The sequence below is a fragment of the Sminthopsis crassicaudata genome, chromosome 6 (genome assembly GCF_048593235.1).
Source record: "Sminthopsis crassicaudata isolate SCR6 chromosome 6, ASM4859323v1, whole genome shotgun sequence".
Lineage (NCBI taxonomy): Eukaryota > Metazoa > Chordata > Mammalia > Dasyuromorphia > Dasyuridae > Sminthopsis > Sminthopsis crassicaudata.
Window position 1 is genome coordinate 190,115,248 of NC_133622.1, and position 21,305 is coordinate 190,136,552.

Sequence of the window (21,305 nt, forward strand, 5' to 3'; positions counted from 1 at the left end):
AGAAAGAGGGAGGGCACTTTTTAGAAACTACATTTCCCAGCGGCTCCCGCGGCCATCGTCGCTGGTGAAAGGAAGTCCCTGCGGCCGAGGGCGGGGGCGGGGCCGGGCTCCGCCGCTTCTCCGGCCTCGTTCGGCCGACGGTCTAGCAGACCCTCGGCACCCAGCCGGGCTGGGCTGCCTCCCCGGGCGGCCGGAAGGCGCCCGGCGGGCCGGCATGGACAGCCCCGAAGTGACCTTCACCCTGGCGTATATCGTCTTCTCCGTCTGTTTCGTCTTCACTCCCAACGAGTTCCACTCGGCCGGCTTGACCGTGCAGAACCTGCTGTCCGGCTGGCTGGGCATCGAAGACGTGGCCTTCGTCCAGTACCACCTGCGGAGGACCACGGTCACCATGCTGGTCCACTCTCTGCTGCCTCTGGGTGAGTGAGGCCGGGGGCGGTTGTGGCGCAGCCTGGGGGCCTTCCCTGCCCTCCTCCTCTAGCGCGACCCTTTCCCAGTTCCCTCCGCTCCTTGAACTCCTGATTATTCCCCCGTCCTTGGAGGCGTGCGGAGATACCTCCCCCCCCACCCAGGTAACCTCCTTCTGGAAGCGAACCCCGCATTCGCAACAGGGGCTCTGCGCCCGGCAAAGACTGAGCGCTCCGAGAGCGCACGCTGAGGGGCCCTTCCTGCAAGGTTCCCCGCCCCCGCAGTGAGGGGTACGGGGGTCTGCCCAAAGAGACGGGGTGCCTCAACAAGTGCATTGTACACTGTTGGCAGGCCGGGCATGCGGCTCAACCCCCCCTCCCCAGGCCCAGTGGGGAGCCCGCTGGGCAGTGCGGGCCAAAGGAGCCCTCGGGGGCGTGCCAGGGTGCCACGCAGGTCGGATGGTCCCACCGACCGAGGAAGGGCTTCGTGCAGACCTGGATCGAGGAGCTTGAAGCAAGCCCAGGAAGTTGCAGGAACGGGCCCTCTCCGCCCTTCCCACCCTTAGTAAATAAATCCTATGAAACAGTCAACAGATATTTTTTAGGCACCTACTTCCGTGCTTTTGTTAACTCTTCTCTTCTCATCAGCCTTTATAACGTTCCTGTTCTATGCTAGGCTACTGAGAAGAAAGAGATGAAAATGACATATCACAAATCTCCTGCTCTAAAGAAGTTTGTCATTAATCGTGGGAAGGATACAGATAGGAAATAAACGCGATGAAGGCAAAAATGCAAGTCAAAAATAATAGACTGTTATTACCCAATTACAAATAGACTTCCTTTCTATTAAAAAAAAAAAAAGCCATAAACCACAAGTGATATGTTCATTCAGAAGCATTATATTATGACTTTACTTGACTGTACTTTTATAGGATGTTATTTATTACTGGAAGTGACTGATGTATGGGACCAAATGTATAAATAAAAATAAAGCCAGTATGTAGATTTCTGGGGATGGGCTTAACAGTAATAATAAGTAGCATTTATGTAGCACTTTAAAGTTTGCAGAGCTTTGCAAATATTATATTATCTTCACAACAACCCTGGGAGGTAAATGCTGCTATTATCTTCATATTACATTGAAGGAAATTAACAAAGACAGATTAAGTGAGTTGTCCAGGGTCCCATAGCTAGCAAATGTCAGGCTGAATTTGATTTTAGTTTCAGGACTCTGTCCACTGTACCACAAATAGAGGAATCTATGAATCCTTATTTGTTTTTCTTATCATTTTTTTCTCAAAAATGTATTATTATTAACATTAATTTGAGTTCCAAATCATTTCTCTCTATTCTACACCTCGCTCATCATGTGATATCCATTTTACATATGAAATCATGCAAAACATTTCTATGTTAAGCCATTTGCAAAAAAAATCAAAAAAAAAAATAAAGTGGAAACAAAACCAATAAAAACTGTTATGCTTCAACCTGTATTCAGTAGCATTTTTCATGTCTTTCAGAATTGTCTTACATCAATACATTAATCAGAATAGCTAAATCATTTACAGTTAAGCATCATAAAGTTATTACTGTTACTTGTGCACAGTATTCTCATTTTGCTTTCATGTAAGCCTTCCCAGGCTTCCCCTTCTCCCCCCAGGCAATTGGGGTTAAGTGACAGTGTCACACAGCTAGGAAGTATTAAGTTTTTGAGGTCAGATTTGAACTCAGATCCTCCTAACTCAAAGCTGTTGCTCTATCCACTACACCACCTACTAGTCCCATTCAAGGCTTTTCTAAAAGCATCTTGCTCATCATTTCTCACATTTTAACAGTCATATACCATAGTTCAGCTGTTTCCCCAATTGATAGGCTTCCCTTCAATTTCTTATTTTCACTTTTTTTATGTGCTTGATCATATAGTTAAATATATTTGTCAAAAGAAATCAAAATTAAATCTTTTTTTTTTTTTAAAGAATCTAAGAATTACAATATGTTCAGGTTGGAGGAAAAGACTACTTACATCTAGAGATTAGCTGTCCTTACTATTTCTAAAAGCAACAAATACTATGGAAAGGAAGGGGATTTAATGAATTCTCCAGAATAGAAAGGATCTCATTGAACAATTACTGCCTCCTCCATGATAAGCTGTTTCCAGGAATGAAACTTTCCAGAACAATATATGTCAGAAACAAGCATAGTGATTAAAGAAAATGAGGGAGAAGGAAGAATTGAACATAGTCTGCCAATGTACTAATTATAAGAGGTTTGACAGAGATAAGGTAGTATCCTTATCCTTCGTTCTCCAAGAGGACCATGACATGAGGGAGGTGATGCCATGACATTCAAGTGAATTGGATTTAAATGAAGGAGGGCTGTGCAAGGGCACTTGCTTCACTTTCCTCTCCAGAGCATCTTAGTCCATGGGGATAGGTGAAGGGGTAGTAAGAAAATTTTTGAGGAACACTCTTAATTGGCTAGAGACAAAAATCATGAAGGGGTTCAAAGATAAAGAATGATAAAAGCATGACTTAAAAACCCTTTTGGCTCACTCAGGTACCACTTGCCACTAGAAGCCTTCCTTCTCTGATAACACCAGAGGAAAGTGGTCCCTTCTTCATATTTTCTATTTGTCTGATTTTCCCCTTTGTAATATCACATTCCCTTATGCCACATTTATATGTGTCCAGTTCCCTCTGTTAGGTTATAAATTTCTTAAGAGCTGGGACTGGGTTTTTTTGTTGTTGTTTTGTTTTTGTTTTTGTTTTTTTGATCTTTGCATTCTACTCCTCAGCACTGAGCCAAGGGCTTTCCCCATTGTAGGTCCTTAATTAATAGTAGTAAAATTGAGTTGAATTTTTATGTAACATGTTGTATAGACATTCCATTTGATTGCCACTAGAAGCTGATGGATAGGTATTATGGGCAAGTGGACAACCTGGGCTTACGAGCTGCAAATGATACAGGCTGTGTGATATAGGGTGTTGTTGGTGAGATGGCAGGAGAGGAAAGTCATAGAGCTCTGTAGCGCCTGTATTCTTCAAGTAATCTCTCTTCTCCATGCCCTCATAGAGTCACTACAACCATTACAGGCAAGTGTGACCATGTTACTCCCTTGCCCCCTTCAGGGGCTCCCTATTGCCTGGAGGATAAAATGCCAACCTGCTTTTTAGGCATTTAAACCCCTTGCAGCTTGACTGTAGACCACCTTTCCCAACTTTATACATTACTGTTCTTGGTGTACTCTCCTGTTTAATCAAACTGCTTTGCTTGCTATTCCTTAAATGTAACATTCTATCTCATCTCCAGGCCTTTGCAAAGCCATCTGCATTGCTGAACATAAGCTCCACCTAGCTCCCTCAGAGGGGCATTTGAAGTCCTATCTCCTGCCTAAAATTCTCCTTTCTCCCTTTTCAATTCCTTTGTATTTGTCTTGCTACTGCTTGTTTACCTGGGTATGGGAACTCCTTAAGGAAGAAATTGGTTCCTTTTTATCTTTGTATTTCCAGCCATGCCATCACTTGGCATAAGTGCTTGTTGAATTCCGGTCAGATTAATAAGTTAATAAATTTAGAGCTGAAAGTCATTTTAGGAGCCAGTGAACTCATTGAAAACTAAGGCCCAGAGTTCAGTCACTCAAATTCGCCTCCTCTGTGACCACACCCTCCAGAGCACCAGTGACCTCAGGCCCCACAGAGCCCAACTCTGGACCTGCTTCCTTACCCTTCCTTGTTCCCACCCCTCCCTGGACCTCAACCCATAATTAAATCAACTGCCCTTGGTTCTGGATGAAGCACGTCAGTGTATTCTCCCCAGGCCCTACTCATCATCAGTGTAACTTTGGCCATAGATTGCCAGATTTGTCCTCCTTGGCACATAAGCTCCTTGAAGGGAGAGACTGCTTTTGCTTTTAGATCTTAACCCTCAATCTCCGGCACAAAGTATGGTCCATAGTAAAGGCTTAACCCAGGCTTTTTCTTTCATTCACTCATTCAAGTGTCTCATTTGAGGTTGGAATCTTGGTCTTGTTGACTCCCAGTCTAGAGACCATATTGCTGCAGGGTGCATTCGTGTGGGCTGTTTCCACAAGAGAGGTTCCAGTGCTAATGAAATTACAAACAAAAAAATGAGCCAGGAGACTAGACAGAGTAAGTGGAAGCTAAGGATGATTCTCATTTTATAGCTGAAGAAATGTGTGCTCATATAGTAGCATCTCTTGCCTAAGGTCACACGGCTTCTAAAAGGTCAAAGCTCAAGCTAGAACCCAGGAAACTCCAATTAAGGGCTCTTTCTAGTCCCCTATAACACAACAGTGGTGCTGGTGGTCATTGATATTCACACATCAACAAACCTCTGGCCTTTCTAGGACCTGAAAAGGGGCCTCTAGTTGAAAGGGCTCTGAAAATTAAGAAAGGCCATAAACAAAAATTAGTATTCATGGTTATTCATTTTGCTGCTTCGGTCTTTCCAGGTTTTTGTTTTTGTCATTGATCTGTACAGAACTTTGATTTAGTAGACTTGCTTTAGAATTCATGTGCCAAAACATTCGTGCAGCAGCCAGCTGATATCCTTGGTGAGCTCTGACAATCTGCTGTGGTTTGGCCCCGCTTTACAATCTTCCCAGCTTAAAACTGCTAGAGTGAGCACCGCTCCATAGCATGCCATAATCCTGGAGCACCTGGTGGACCTAGAGGAGTCCTGAGGCTGAAAGAGGGCTGGTTTTAGAGCAAGCTCTGAACCCCAGCTCTGCCCTGTGTAAGCTCACCAGATCCTAAAACCTCCCCCTGCCTTTGTTTCTCCATCTGTAAAATGAGGGAGTTGGGATTTAATGTCATCTGTGGTCCTTTCCAACTCTATTTAAGATCCTGTTGTTCTCATTGTTATTATTGAAGCACAATAACAGAAACAAAGCATTTGGGCACCTAATCCTATCATCCAGTAGACTGGGAACTTCCTGAAAAGCAGCTACTATGTTTTGTCTCATCTTTTTTTTTCTGCACTCCTGGGAGGTGTCAAGTAAATATTTGTTGAATTGAATTATTGGAAGTGTGGGACCTCCTTCAGTGCCAGAGAGAAAGGAAGTGCACATTTGTGGGCTCCTCTATGAGCACCTTTGCGCCTTGTCTCCTAAGGGTAGAATCTTTATTTGCTCTCTGCAGGGTACTACCTCGGCATGTGCTTCGCTGCATCCGAAAAGCAACTGTATTATTTCAACCAGGCCCCAGAAGGCTGGAAGCTGTTCCTTCTACTTTCCGTCTCCTTCCCCACCATCACCTGCACCATCGCTTACTACTGGTCCCGGAACAGGTGGGACCGCCACCCGCTGGCCAGGACTCTAGCGCTCCATGCCCTTCCACAGTCAGGGTGGCGAGCAGTGGCGTCTTCCATCAACACAGAGTTCCGGCGCATCGATAAGTTTGCCACGGGGGCTCCGGGCGCCCGGGTGATTGTGACTGACACCTGGGTGATGAAAGTGACCACCTACCATATCCATGTGGCCCAGCAGCAGGACATCCACCTGACGGTGACAGAGTCACGCCAACACGAGCTCTCTCCAGACTCCAATCTGCCTGTCCAGTTTCTTACCATCCATGTGGCCAGCGTCAATCCCCTCGTCAAAGCCTTTGACATTCGGTAAGCAAATTCTCTTGCTTGTAGAATTGGAAAGCCAGTGAATTTTATTTATTTTATATTTTCTTTTTTTTCTTTTTATTTTTTATTATAGCTTTTTATTTACAAGATACATGCATGGGTAATTTTTCAGCATTGACATTTGCAAAACCTTTTGTTGCAATTTTTTCTCCTCCTTCCCCCTACCCTCTCCCCCAAATGGCAGGTTGACCAATACATGTTAAATACATTAAAGTATAAGTTAAATACAATATATGTATACATGTCCACATAGTTATTTTGCTGTACAAAAAGAATCAGACTTTGAAATAGTGTACCATTAGCCTGTGAAGGAAATAAAAAATGCATGCAACAAAAATAGGCATATTGGGAATTCTATGCAGTGGTTCATAGTCATCTCCCAGAGTTCTCTCGTGGGGTGTAGCTGGTTCAGTTCATTACTGCTGTGTTGGAACTGATTTGGTTGAAGATGGCCAGGTCCATCAGAATTGATCAACATATATTATTGTTGAAGTATACAATGATCTCCTGGTCCTGCTCATTTCACTCAACATCAGTTCATGTAAGTCTCCCCAGGCCTTTCTGAAATCATCCTGCTAACCAGTAAATTTTAGATGGAAGGCTCCACTTCTGACCAGGCAAGACAGTGAAGTGACTTGCCCAGAGTCACACAACTAGGGTGTGTCTGAGGTTGGATTTGAATTCAGGTCTTCCTGATGCTTGACCAGGTGCTTTATCCACCGTCTCATTTAGCTGCCCTTTCCACAGTGTATTTGAGCAAATACCACAAATCAGGGCTTGGTTCATTGTTTTATTAATTTTCTAGACTAAAGATTTTTAAAAGGTTGGAGAAAATATTAATAATGCAGGTTAAACTTTAAAGGACATTGTGTATGCTCCCCTCCCCTCCCCCCAGAGGAGAGTTGTTAAATGTTTTACCAACACACCTTTTATCTGTAAAGCACTTTAAAGTTTGCAGAGCACAACAGACCTGTGAGGAAGGTACTCTAGGCATTTTAAAGCCCATTTTACAGATGAGGAAACTGAGGCTCAGAGAAATGTGGTCACACAGCTAATTTCTACTTTCCCATTAGGGCATCTTAAGGAATAAGAGTGATCTGAGCCAAATAAAACTGTCTAGAAAGCTTGCCTGAAGCCCTTCTGGAGGAGGAAGTCAAGGATAATGCCTCCATGGATTCACCTGTGTGGGTGTCTGCCTCACTGTAAGCCCTGCACACAGTGTAGATGGGCCTCTCGATACCCGGCTAGCTGAAGCCCCCGGCCAGGCCTGGGCTCAGAGGGTCAAGGCCTGCTGGGGAGCCTAGGAGGTGCCTGCCCTGAGGGAGCCTCTGAGTATTGTGGTTAAAGGAAATCCTAGTGCTTTTACCTTGATTTGTATCCCCAGGGTTGGCACAGTGCCTGGCACTTAGCAGATGTTTAATAAATGGTAGTTGAGTCAACAAGATTCATTAGTTCAATGCAAAGATCCCTGAATTTGGAATCATGAGATCTGGATTCAAATTAGGTTCCCATATTTTCTGCCTCTGTGACTTCTCTGAACTGCCGTGAACTCAGAAAAACGAGCTACTCTTGTTATGATCATCTAATAGAACCAGCAGTATATGACAGATAGATAACAGCCCCGTGAGGGAACAGAGAGCTGGGCTCCGTGGAGCTCCAAGAAGGAAGGGAGGGTCTCTCAACAGTGAGGCCCCTTGGGTGTTCTTAGCTTTCCCTGTGTTCTTGTGGAAGCCCTTAATTGGCTACAGCTGTTTTTCCGCCTTCCCTACTGTGGCTGATCCCCCTTCTGAAAATGCTGGTTTAGCATCTCAGTCCTTCCCAGCTCAGAGAAGCTCTGGAGAGGCGGGAGGCTGGGGCCAGGACACAGGTGGGACCAGGTATCCCCAGTCGGGATTTCCCATTCTGTGCTGGGGCCTCAGGAAGCTCATAGACTGGGCCAGGTGTCAGCGGGTCGGGTATGGAGCAGCCAGCACAGGGCAGTGCCTGTCAGTGATTCTGTTCAGAAATGTGGAGACCATTCTTAGGCAGGGGAACAGGGGGTGGGTTTGACCCTTGGGCTGCCATTTGCAGATCTCCTCTGTCAAAGAGCAGGAAGGAAGTTGGTGGTGGTATGGGCAAAAGCCAGATAAGTGCTTGAGAGCTTCCGGGGCCGGAGACCTCTGTCTGCAGAGACCGTAGTCCTTCAGTGGCTCAGAGGGCTATTCAGGCTCCTTTCTGCCCCAGCTCACTGCATGGTTCAGCTTGAATTGCTGTGGGAAAATCTCGGAGACGCCCCTTTTTGTTGAGAGTTCTTTGAGTTGAAGGTCTGGTATTTGTATTTTTGTATGTTAGAGGCAAGTCTTAACTGGTTTTGCATCCACTTATTTATAAATACTAGTTACATACTTAGCTCACTTTGTGTACTACATATAGCAAGAAAACAGCCCACGTGTGGGGGTATAATTTGTGAAGCTTCTAGTACATCAGAGAATTAACTGGCTCGGTGCAGGGCCTCATGGGGCCTGGTGGGATTGAACCTATCTGGCTCAGATAACCCTCTCAGATCACGTCAGGGCAGTTGCAGGGTCTGCGGGCTGTAGCTGGGCCGAGGCACTGGCCTGTCTCAGATAGGCAGAGTCTCACAAGACCATCCAAAACCCAGGATTCCCTAGACCGTGCTGAGGCCTCATAGGGAGCCCCCCTTTGGGAGGCTAAATAGCAATGACAAAACATGGGCAAAAACCAAGAGCTCTGAAGGGTCCAAGGGGGAAAAATCTCGCCAGTGTGGGGCCTCAGGAGGCCTCAGGCTTCAAGAGCCGAGGGAGCTGGGGCCGAACAGGAGGCTGGGATGCGGTGAGAGATTGCCACAGGCTCCCCCATGTGCTCCCCTCACTTCCGCAGTTCTCCCACCTGTAGGATGCCCTCCTCTTCCCTTCTGCCTCCTTGAAGCTTAGGGCTCCCAAGAATGGATCCCCTGCCCTGACTGCGATGGCCAGCATTTCTGTCAGGCTCCACTCTGCCTGGCCCTGGGCTAAACACTTTACCAGGATTAACTTGTTTGAGTCTCACAATAACTGGTAGTAAGTAGAACTCTTATTCCCATTTTGCAATTGGGGAAACTGAGGCAAACAAGTTCAGACGGAGTCTCTGAGACTAGATTTGGACTCAGTGCTTTATACTCACAGAGTATAATAGAAAGGAACTTTACTTCCTTGTGTTCTTTTTGTACAATATCGGTCCTCTAGACTGTGAGCTCTGTGAGGGTCGGATTCTTCTAGTTCTTCTCTTCCTTCCCCTGTGGTTCCTGGCACAGAGCCCACAACACCGCAGAGATTAGAATCCTGGACTCCTCTGGCAGACTTGTAAAACTCCTGCACACTTGGCAGGAGGCTTAAATGCCTAAAACAAATCACATAGGATTCTAAAGAGAATCAATTCTATTAGAATACAGTTAATAAAATATTTAAAACTGCAGTCACACGTTCACAGACCCCGCTTAATGGCCTGAACCAATCCCACCTGAACTGGAATCCTTTTTACACTCTCCCCAGTGTGGAGTCATGGAGTCACAGCCAGAAGCCCGAGTAAGGCAGTGTTTGTCCTCTTAGGGGCAATACTCATTGTTCAGAAGGATTTCCTCACGTGGGGCCAGATTCCTCCTCTGTACCTGCTCCCAAGTTCTGCCCTCTGGGCCAGGCTCCGATCTGTCACATCCGCCAGAGCTTTCTAGTCCCAGCACCAGTCTCCTTGGGTGAGGAGTCTCATCCCCACCTTCAGTCCCTGTGCCCTCCTGGGAAGCTCAATAAGAACCTGTGGGCCCAGTAGAATATCTAATACAGAGTCCACCCATACAAGCCACATGAGCTTTTTCTACTAAAAGTAGGGCACAAGTCTTCTCAGGACAGGCTCTTGGCTTTATGGCAGGGGGTCCTGATCTGTGGTCTGCAGACCCCCAGAGGGCCCACAGACAGATTTCAGGCATGTCTCAGAAACTGAATGGGAGAGAAATATCCACCTTTATTTAAATATCCACCTACCTCCACCTGATATTGAGCATTTACTTCAGCTGTAGAGTGGGCTCTACAGCATTGACCTAGAAGGTGCCATAGGTCTCACAAGGAGGCCTAAAGGGTCAAGAGAAAAGCCCTGCTCTCCAGGCTCTCAGGCTAGTGCACCCAGCTCTCCTGCTACCATTCAGTGAGCCTCCCAGTGCGGTCCCAGCACTGACTGGAGGGCCAGCTCCCAGACTGCTAACAATAGTGTGGGCAGAACCTACCCAGGAGACCGGGCCCATTTCTGGCTCTGATCACTCAGAGGCTCTGAGCAAGGCCCGTCCTCCCCGTCCTTTCTCTCAGCCTTGGCCTCCTGCTTGGGATAATGAGGAGCTTGGACTAAAGATCTCCAGGGTCCCAGACTGCTACCATAGAACGTGGAATGTCTGCACTGGGGAGGGACATAGAGCATGGAACGTGGAATGTCAGAATTGGGAGAGATGAGAAAAATCACAAAATCCAGCCTCCCCTTTCAGCATTTGGGGAAAATGAGGTTGCCATGAAAAAGAGACTTGTTGAAGTTCACCCAGGGAGTTAGGAGCAGAAGGGAGGCCAGTCCTGGGGCCTTAATCAGCTGATTAAAAACCAAAGGACAGAGATGGGAAGGGGCCTGTTCAGGATCCCCTGGCTAACCTGTTGTCACTTCCCGGCATCATTACAAAGACAGTGGGGGTGTGGAGTGAGGTGCACTGCAGGGCCTTCTCTGCTGCTCAGTACCAGCTGACCCGGCTTTTGGCCTCCTTCCCCTGTCTCCCCTCAGCGGGAGGGCTGAGCTGCCCCTCACTTCTCTTGCTGGAAGAGTGGGAATGAGCAGGGAATGTTGCGTGTGCTCTCAGAAGCAGTAGACATGGGGTGGATTTGTTTAACTTGCTGCAAGGAAAGAATCAATGGGAGATTGGTGAGGTTTTTTGAGAAAAGATTATGTGAAAAACAAAATCAATAAAGCTTAAAAAAACAAAATACTTTTAAAAAAGTAATCTGTTGAAAATACTGTGTTTAGAGAATGTTAGATGCATTTTTATTTGCCTTGAACGAAGATTAAAAGTTCATTCTGGCTGCTCTCAGCTCTAACCTACTCTTGTAGGTCTTATTATAAACATCCTTCTCTTATCACTGCACCATGAATTAGTAAAGCAGGTGCTCAGGGAAGCCAGAAAGCCTGGCAAAATCCATCAGGGCCTGCAGAGAGAGCTTTTTTTCTGCTTGGGTCTGATTGAAAGGCTGTTACTGTGAAATCAGAATAATTCTCACCAACTCATTTTCTCAAACACATCCTCCCCCTCTAAGCCAAGTGTGTGTCCCCCAATCTATTTGTTCTCTCTCATCCAATTTAAAGCACAGCTGATAACCAATGGCTTCTCACAAATCCAGAAAGAATTCCTTTTTTTTTTTTTTTTTTTTTTTTTTTTTAGTGACAGACATCCTCCTTTTACTTTTGTTCCACCTCAGGGTGAATATTTTCCGAGAAAACAAAAAGACAAGTGCCCAGTAATATATATTTATTCCCATTTGAGATGACAAAGAGATTCAGAGTTACATCCTCTATTCTTACCGGATCATACCATAATAACCTAACATTATAAGATACTTGGAAATTTGGGAACATTTTCATCATATTCTTTCAAGGAAATATTGTAAGTATTGTCTCTTTTGATTGATGAAGGAGAAGTGCCTTGTCCATGCTCACAGAACCAGCTAAGTGGGAGGCCAAGGCTTGGACCCAAAAATCTCCCATGATACAATTCAGTGCTTTTTCTGCAGTTCCATCATTTATGGGCTACTGGCTTGTTCTAGGACTGTTAGGGTGATGATTATGGACTTTGGACTCTGGAATACAAGGAACCCCACACAATCTCAGTGCAGTCGGGGGCCGTTGTGCTTATAGAGGAGCCAGTTTGGTCCCAGAGATCAAAGCCAGAATGAATAGGGAAAGAGAGGAGGAAGAACTCTGTACCACTCAGAGCCACCCTGCGGAGTAAGAGGGCCGCTTCATGGACTAGCCAGCCCCTCCAGGCTTGATGAGCTGGCCAGCCTTCCAACCCCTTGCACTGACACACAGCCCCTTGGCTCTGGCATGTCCTCTGACTGTCCCCCAGACCTGGATGTTCTTCCTCTGCCTCGCTGCCTCCTGGCTTTCTTAGCAGAGACACTGGAGTCGCTGACCATTTCCTTCTCCAGCCTATTTTACAAATGAGGAAACTGAAGCAAACGGGGCAAAGCAGCTTTTGGCCAGGTTCTGAGCCAGATTTGAACTCAGGAAGATGAGGCTTCCTGATGTCGTGCCCAGTGCTCTGACCCAGAGCTTTTTAAACTGGGTTGGGGCCCCTTATGGTGTCGTATGTCATAATGTGGCGGTTGTAAAATGGGAAGTGATAATCAGTAAATGTTTGACTTTATGCCTATTTATATTCATTTATATGTGGTCAGACTCTGGCCAAGAACAATGAGAAGATTATTGCTGTAAATGACATTTCCTCAATGAACCTCTGTGTTAGAATCCCAGTAGGACAGTGGAGAGGGCCCTGGATTTGGAGATGAAGGATCTGGGTTCAGTTCTGCTTCCCGCATTTATTAGCCTTGATTGTCAGCAAGTCCCTAACTCTCAGGACTTGTTTCCTCCTCAGTAAAATGAGAAATGAGACCACCTCCAAGACCCCCTACAGGCGAAAGCCTCGGACCAGGTGGAGTGAGGAAATGATGCTCTTTCTCTTCTCTTGTTCAGGTTGAATTCTACGGAGTATGGTGAGCTGCGTGAGAAGCTCCATGCCCCCATCCGCAACGCTGCCAACGTGGTCATCCACCAGAGCCTCGGGGATTTGTTTCTGGAAACATTTACATCACTGGTGGAAATCAACCCACCTTACTCCATTCCCAGCAGCCAGGTAGGTGCGCTCAGCCGAGAGCAGCCTGGAGGATGGGGGAAAGAGGCAGGTTGGACTTGGGACACCTGTGAGACCGCAAGGTGGGTCGTAGATGTCTGAACTTGGAGTGGGAGAGAGGGCGGAAGGCAAAGAGCTGGCTGTGGAGCTTTGTAAGCCCTTGGGATTGGGAGCTGTTAGGGAAGCAGTGTGGAGGGACGGGGGACAGCAGGGGCAGTCAGAAGCCCTGGCAGGAGAGAGCAAAGGCCACAGCTCCAGAGAGAAAGAAAGGAGAGGGGTGAAGTGACTGGAGCCATGGAGCCATTGAGGGGAGGGGTGGTCTGCCGGGAGATGAGGATATAGAAGTAAGTGTAGGAAGCTTGTTCTGTGATGCAGCTTGCGGGCCCTGGCAAGGTCAAGGGAAGAATTTTGTGAATGTTTTTTTAAGGGAATGGGGGAGAACTGGACTTATGTGGAGGCAGCAAGGAAGGAGTCGATAGATGGAGATAAAAATTACTTTCTGTGCAGAAAGTCCTTGGGGGAGAGAGACAGAGAGGAGTGAGTGTGAGCAGGAGACGTGGGGTCTCTTTTCCTTGGCAGGCTGGACCAGGAGGGGCAGCTTCGGAGGGTCTCACTCCTGGCTGTTCATTCCATTTCCCAGCCGAGAGGATGGGGGCCTTTCCCCAGGCCCTGCCCTTGGCTTCCTTCTCTCCTTTTCCTGCCCTCCCCCAACCGCCTCCACAACTCAGGCACTCCTTTGGCTCCCACCCTCTGTAGACCACACATGGGGATGTCTCTCCCCAGGCCTGACCTCTGTGCTCGTTCTCGGATGAGCTGGCCTGGGTGCTGACCAGCTGGGTGGTCACCCTCCACCTCAGCCCTCTCCCCTGGAAACTTGACATCATAATGTTTGCACTGCTCATCCTCTAGGGGCGCTGGGGAAAAACCAGTTTGGAAATCTTTAAGCAATAAGGAAAGATTATTACTTCTGTTACAATTTCGGTTATTCAGGCCTTTACCCCTGACTCTACCTCCTTCCAGCAGCGATTTTTGTTGGCGCCATATTAGTCACTGTCTCTGGGGATACTGTGTGGGGATGTACTTTACATGAAAGGCCCTGATCCTCTTGGGAGCTTGTTTGACGGGATCCAAAGGGCACCCAGGATTAGGAAGATGGAGAGGAGCTCTTAAGCAGAGAACATTAAGGAAGGGCCGGAGTTAGAAAGCCTACGGCAAGCATGAGGTTTAGTGCCTTGTGCATGGCAAATCAGTGGGTGCTGACTATCTGTATTTCTGTGGTTTGAGTATACCCCAACCAGCTTCAAACCCACAGATGATGCAGACTCAATTATGTTAATTAGGATATGTGTAAACTTGAGAGTCAGCATGGTATTGGTGTGCTGGAAATGGAGCCAGAGGTTTGAATCCTCGCTCAGTAAGTCCTAGATGTGTCACTGTGTAGTACTTTCCCTCTCTCAGTTTTCTCTTCTGTAAAATGGGAATAATAAAACCCTGGCACAGCTCTCTGTCTCAGCATTTTTGTGGGGAAGACACTTTTGTAACCTTCAAGTTCTAATAAAATGAAAAGCCGTTATCATTTGTAAAGGGAGGACTCCTGAATCCCATCAGCTTCCCCAAAGCTCTTCAGGAGCCTCTGAGAGTATGGATCTCAATGACAGCCACATACACCAGCATAGTAGTTTAAGTGTCTTCTCTTTTAAAAAACAAGGATAAATGTGCTACTTTAAAAAAAAAAAAGCTTTGAATTTATTTACTCCCCATGAAATGATGTGATACCTCTCTGAGTGCCATCAGACACACTCATTATGTTCCCTAACCCTTGCTTCTAAATTGCTTTCCCCACTTGGCTCATCTGGAGGACATCCTCACGCTTTTCTGTAGGTCTCCAGTGATTCCCATATCTTAATTATACCAGGGTCTCTTCTTCATTTCTCCTCCCTAATTATTCCTCTGTCCCAGACCCACAGAGGACTTTCCAGAACTTTTTCTCTTCTAAAATCTCGCACTGTGCATGACTGCTGCAGTCACGCACCCATCCTGGGCCAGTCCCCGTGACATTCTGTTCCTCTGGACTAACAACAGCGCAGATGGCAGTCCTTTCATTCCTCCTAAAGGGTCCTGTGCCCCCCCCTCCACTGAGGCTCTTCCCGACCTTTCCCTCCTTCCTTAAGCCTCCCATGTCCCTTTAGCCTCTTAGCTGAGGCGCTCATACTATCAGTACTGAGCTCTCTGTTCTCCCCATGCTCCCCACTCTCTTCTACTCCAACAACATGCCCCTGAATCTTCTCCAGCAGACCTCCCAAGATCATCTACCCAGCAGCTACACACATGCTCAGATCTCCTGAAAAGCCCCTTCGTGTAGGACTGCACTTTGTCTCCTTCACAGCCGTCCTCAGAGTAGGGAGCCTCTTCTCCCCTCATCTCTTCAAATCTAACAAAAGCCTGTGAAACCTTCCATTTCTTAAGGGTGTCACAGCCCGCCACAAGGCAAGGACATCTCCCTGTTGTCTCTGAGGCACAGGGGGCTCAAAGCCCTGGTCTCGGCCCAGTCCTTCTCCAGAGGAAGCGACTCCCCGGAGCACCCCTTGCCCAGGACTAGCAGGATGGCCTCCCACTGTCGCCCATGGCACAGCCTGTCTTCGGCCGTGGAGGGCCTGCTGGCTGTTTGCCCTCAGTGCCTTCTTAGACCCTGCCTGTCTCCAGATTTGGAAGCTTCCATCCCACTTGCACAAAGGCCACTGCCTTCTAACTCGGCCTCAGAGCAGTGACTCACAGGACTCGGGCCCAAATCCTGCGTCTGGCTCATCCCGAGCAGGTCCCTGCCCTGCCCAGTCCGGCCCACAGTTTCCTCATCTGTGCAGTGAGCACACTGGACTAGCTAGCCTTGAAAACTCCATCCAGCTCCGTGCTCCTGTGCCCTCCCTTCCCCTTCCTGTTCCTCCCCACCCCAGTCCATCTCTGAGAGGCTAATGGACATGGGTCTGGTCAAAATATTCACTGGTTCCCTGTGGCCCCCAAGAGGAGAGCTTTGGCTCGGCCTTCAGAGTCCTGCAATGGGCCTGCTCAGCCCTCCCGCAGCCCGTGCTGCTCTCTGCGCCCCCTAGAAAACCCATTCCCCTCTTGGTCACCTTGTGGACACCTCCCTCTCCCCACCCCCAGTACAGATGCCGCCTCTGACATCCCCTCTCTGGGACCTCCCTCAGTGCTGGGCATTCATCACACATTATGTATTGCAGTTCCCTGTGTTGTTATCTAAGCTCTCTTATCTCCCCTTGTAGCCAGCACTGGGCTTTTTATACAGTAGGAGCTTAAAAAATATTGAGTTGAATTAAGCCGAGTATTTTAGATTAACAGTCTTCCTGACCCTCTTTATTGCAGACTTTGTCACTTTTGTATTCACCAAAATGAGCTTTAAAAAGCAGCCTTGCTTTGTGTGTGTATGTATCTCCGAGTACACATGGATAAAGCAAGCCGAATTTTTCATTTGGGTTTAAATTGATGGCCAGCAGGAGACAATATATGCTGCCCCTTTAATTGGTTCTGAGCGAGCCTGGATAATGTGTTACTTCTTCTGTATCATAAGGAATTCCTTTTTGTAATCTTAAGTTTGTCTTAGTCGGGGAGGGTGGCTACAAGGAACCAAGAGATAAATTGGTTAGAAAAAATAGATTTAATTAAATTTAATTCAGCAAGTATTTATTGAGCTCCTACTACAGCTCAGAAGTAAATGGTCAATAAATACTTGAGTATTTATTATATTTAGTGCTAAGGGAGAAGATCACAAAAATACACATAAGACAGCTCCCTTGTCCTTGGGGAGCTCATGATTTGGTGGTCGGGAAGGCAAGGCATAACGCTAAATAACAATGCAGGTCAGCCTGGATGGCGGGAGATGTGAGCTGAGCTAGACCCTGGAAGTCTGGGAAGATTCCAAGAGCTCTGAGCTGGGTGGAAAAGGTGGATAGAGCCTGGGCCTTTTTGCAACTGTCCCACTTAAATTTGGTGGCTTAGGGGCTTAAGAGGAGGCTCCCAGGAAGGTAGCCAGTGCTGAAAGCAGCCTCTTGAGGCAACCCATTGTCAACATTGGGAGGTCATTCCTTTAGATCCCGACTTAGGGTGGGGTGAGGGGCTGAGCAGAGGAAAAGGGGCAGTCATTGCTGGCTCAGAACTGAATTTTTGCAGTTACCTCTTTCCTTGTCCCATCTCCCTATTTTCTGTTTGAGATAACAGAGGGTAAAGTTCCGGGACAAGTCATTCTAACGAGCATTTTTTGGGGGCGCCCTGATACCTCCCAAACAAAACTGAAGCTCCTGACTTGCCATTCGCAGCAGCTTCTCACCATAACTGCATCAGCCTAGGCTCTTGTTGTTGCCCTCCATCCTCGCTTTATTCCCTAAGCTCCCCTGAATTTTCCCATCTCTGTTCCTTTGCCCCCCTCTCCTTGCTGAGCCAGTCTGTTAAAAGCCCAAATCAAATACTTCTTCCCCTTCTTCCTCCTCCTCCTTTTCCAAGATGCCTTCCCTGACTCCCCGTCAGTGGTTGTGAAGTCCGGGTTAGCACCCTGAATGCCTTAGAATCAGCCAGTCAGGACAAGCAAAAGTCCTTGGTCTTTGTTCTTGGTCTTTAGTGGGAGAAGTGGAGGGAATGGATGCAGGATCTCCACAACCTCCTTTCTCCTGGTCTACAGCAAAAGTGATTCTAGCTTGTCTTACCCCCTAATTCTTCCTACAATTCTCTGTATACACCAAAAGATGGAGCCAGCACAGAATAGTGGGAAGGGCCAGTTTCCAAGCATAAGCTAATAGAGTATCGTCCAATGGGTAATTAGCCTGAAGTGCTCCGTTGTCTGACCCCAGTGCACCAACTCAGAGTTTCAGGCCTTTACAAGTAGTGCCCTCACATTCATGTGGTTTTACAAGGATGTATTCACTGTTTGATATCGTAACTCAACCTAACTGTGAACTCTCCATGGCCCAGGGGACTGTTATCCCATTGCTGGCAATTCCCAGCTCTGCTAGGATCTACTATAAGATATTTAATATGTATGGGAATGTCTGCCAAATAGGGGAGGGGGTGGAGGGAAGGAGGGGAAAAACTCGGAACAGAAGGGAGTACAAGGGATAATGTCGTAAAAAAAAAAAAAAATTACCTATGCATATGTACTGTCAAAGAAAATGTTATAATTATAAAAATTAATTTAAAAAAATAATAATAAAAAAATTCCTAGCTCTGGGACACAAGCAATTTAGTCTCCTTTTCTAAGTTTGTTTATTCATCTATAAACTGCCTCCATCCCCAAATCTTCAAAGCCTTTAGGCACTATGAAAATGTGAGTTAGTATTATTGTTCTTATCTGAATTGTGTATTTCTTCTAGGTGAAGCAGGGGATTTTGCACTGACTTGGGAATTCATTAATTCCTGTTTGCTGAATTATATTACTTTGAATTGAATTTTTAAAAAGTCTTGAACTACACAAGTTTTCTAAAAAAAAAAAGGAGTTAACCATTTCTGTCTTTTTCCCCCACTTCTTGCTTTCACCTCCCTTGGTTTCCCAATTGCCCTGGAAGGAGCTGGAGCCCTGCATTGGCTGCATGCAGACAAGTGCCAACATTAAGCTGGTGAAGAATTGCCAGGAGTCGGATGCAGGCGAGTGCCAGCAGTGTTACTGCCGTCCCATGTGGTGTCTGACATGCATGGGGAAGTGGTTCGCCAGCCGCCAGGACCAGCAGCACCCAGAGACCTGGCTCTCCAGCCAAGTGCCTTGCCCCACCTGCAGGGCCAAATTCTGCATCCTGGACGTTTGCATCATCCACTGACCTGCCCAGAGCTGGGATGCACTCCTGGAGTCAACTCGGGTCGGCTGGGCTCGGGGAGCCGTTCTCAGGCCCTCGGCTTCCAAGGCAAAGGCCCCTCTCAGTATCACAAGGTCATTCCACCCACCCCTTGTTCTTTTTGGGAAATGGCAAGCCTCAGCATTCCCCCCTCCAGGCTTCTCAGGCCCATCCTTGCCCTCCAAACACCAGCCTTTGTCAGCTGGCTGCTCACCCATATCACCTTGTTCCCAGAGAAGGGGAGGGAGGAGAGCCAGGGCAAGGCTTTAACTGCCAGACTTTGGAAGGAAGGTGGGATGCCTGAACCTGGTCCCTGCTGATTCTCTCTCCACACTTCATAATAGTGAGGGATCCCAGGGCAATTGCCCATCATCCTCTGTGTGACTAGACTAGCAAAGGGCTATTTTTTTTTTAATAACAAGTCAGACACTGTCCTGACAGGGACTGAACTTTCTTTTACTAAAGCTATTTTTAAAAGTTTATTCTTTATGATTTTTGCACAAGTACATATAGTTCTCCAGGACTTCCTCACCCACATTTTGGGCCCGTACCTGCTCATAATGTATATAAATGTAGAGGATAGGCATAGAGCATAGACCTATACTTATCAAATTTATATCATTTCAGTGGGAAGTTTAATTCTTTTACTGTTTTACTCTCTGTCTTACTGCACCTTGCACCTCCCTTCCTATCTCTCTTACTATTGTACTCCTTCCCGCCCATGTGTTTTATACTAGATAATCCACTATAGATCACAGGAAAGAGGGCAAAGTTCTGCAGTAGCAAAATACAGTTTCCACTGCTTCAGTAACCATAGTTTTAAATACAACCATTTCCTCTACATCATCCCCAAATTACAGTCCCTATAGCTCAGTCCTTTGGGTTGACTACAGTGTTTAAAGTTGCTTCTCAGTAAAACTGTTAGGGACAAGAGCAAGCACCTTAACTATAATACAAACATCTGTACCATAAAGGTATTTTATTTTTTTCCTTTAAGGTATTTTAAAGAACAAGACTAGAATCCTCTAAGTAAGATACAAAAGCCTATAACATTGGGACAAAAGCAATCAACTTCATTGTCGAAATACAAAGAAATCTCTTCCCTTCTTTACAGGGGATGCAGTATTTCTGGCCATGTTGGGTACATTTGATTGGTCTGTTTGCTGGTCTTTACCATGTTGGACAATTGAAAGAGGATCCCTTAATATAAAGGGTATGAATCCTCTCATTCCAATAAAGAGTAGGAATCATGTGGCTTTGTGTGGTTGTTTTCTTACTTTCCTGCTGACCTAGGCTGAGTGAATGTAAATGATGGGTGGGTGGGTGGGTGGATGGATGATGGATGGGATAGAAAGATATAGAAGTTCAAAACCAGTCTCAGACATAATAGCTTTTGAGACTTTATAGTAAAATGGAATAATAATAGCACCTATCTCCCCCTCTCCTCCATATAACGTAATTCTTTACATTCTCATCTGTAAAATGAGAATAATAATAGCACCTGTCTCCCCCCTCCCCCAGTTGTTGTAAGGATGAGAATGTTTATTAAAGTGTTTAACAAACTTTAAATAGCCCTATAAACACTAGCTATTATTACCTGAGATTCTGTGATCTGCCATAGATTTCTGTACCTATTGACTGCTACCACCAGCCTGAGATTGTACTTTGACACTGATTCTTTGATTAATGGTTTTGACACTGATCTCTTTGATTAATGGTTTTAACCATTGTCTGGTACATCTTGACTCACCTGCCTCTGACTGGAGCCTATACATCTATCGATAGTGAGAGCTGTGGGATTGTGGCATGAACCCCAAGTTTGGCACCTGGGGCCGAGGTGAGAACCCCAGCTTTGCCAGTTGCCAGGCCAGTCACGGAGCCCCTTGGTAGCCTTCTTCAGTCAAACTGAGGCAGCTGGACTAGATGGTCTCTAAGGACCTTTCGAGGTCCAAATCTGTGCCCTAGGTCTCAACCAAACCCTGAGCCCGCGGGGTCTCTAATAAAACTATCTATATTCCAGGCACTGGGAATATACATTGAAGGAATGATCAACTCCACTCATGAGATCTGTGGGTGGGCCACAGGGCATGCCTTCTCATCCTGGGCAATTCTCCCTCGTGTCTTCCCAGAGAAGATCCATTCATCACCCTGAAGGCCTTCCGCCATGTGCCAGTTCAGTACCCCCACTCTTTTCTTGGTGTTTCTGTATGGCTGAAATCCTGCCACACCATGCTTTCGAGAATCGTCACTTCAGATATCCCAAGATAATGTCTCATTTGCCAGAAGTCATAAAACACTGCTTATTAAGATTGATCAAGATTCATTTTTAATAGAATTTATCTTCATTTCATAGATGAGAAAACTGAGGCTCATTCAGATGAAGTGACTTTGTTCGTAGTAAGGGTCAAAGCCAGAATTTGTAGCCAGGGCTTTCCTGTCTCCAAGGCCACTTAACGTCCCATTCTATCTGCCTCTTCACAAGGTCATGGAAAAGGAAGTGGGATG

General features: G+C 46.6%; 1 protein-coding gene across 1 annotated transcript; it reads left to right on the top strand.

Annotated features, from left to right (window-relative positions):
• Positions 1–65: 65 nt before the first annotated feature.
• On the top strand, positions 66–20,052 carry TMEM129 (transmembrane protein 129, E3 ubiquitin ligase). Its single transcript, XM_074274496.1, has 4 exons — positions 66–419; positions 5,567–6,041; positions 12,813–12,972; positions 18,537–20,052. The coding sequence occupies exons 1-4, from the start codon at positions 215–217 to the stop codon at positions 18,783–18,785; spliced, it is 1,089 nt and encodes a 362-aa protein (XP_074130597.1). The 5' UTR covers positions 66–214; the 3' UTR covers positions 18,786–20,052.
• The last annotated feature ends 1,253 nt before the right edge of the window (positions 20,053–21,305 follow it).

Bases quoted from the DNA above. Each gene is read 5' to 3' on its own strand.
- TMEM129 (XM_074274496.1), top strand. From the start codon at position 215: ATGGACAGCCCCGAAGTGACCTTCACCCTGGCGTATATCGTCTTCTCC. The intron at 420-5,566 runs GTGAGTGAGGCC...TGCTCTCTGCAG, and splicing joins CCACTCTCTGCTGCCTCTGG to GGTACTACCTCGGCATGTGC. The intron at 12,973-18,536 runs GTAGGTGCGCTC...TTGCCCTGGAAG, and splicing joins ACTCCATTCCCAGCAGCCAG to GAGCTGGAGCCCTGCATTGG.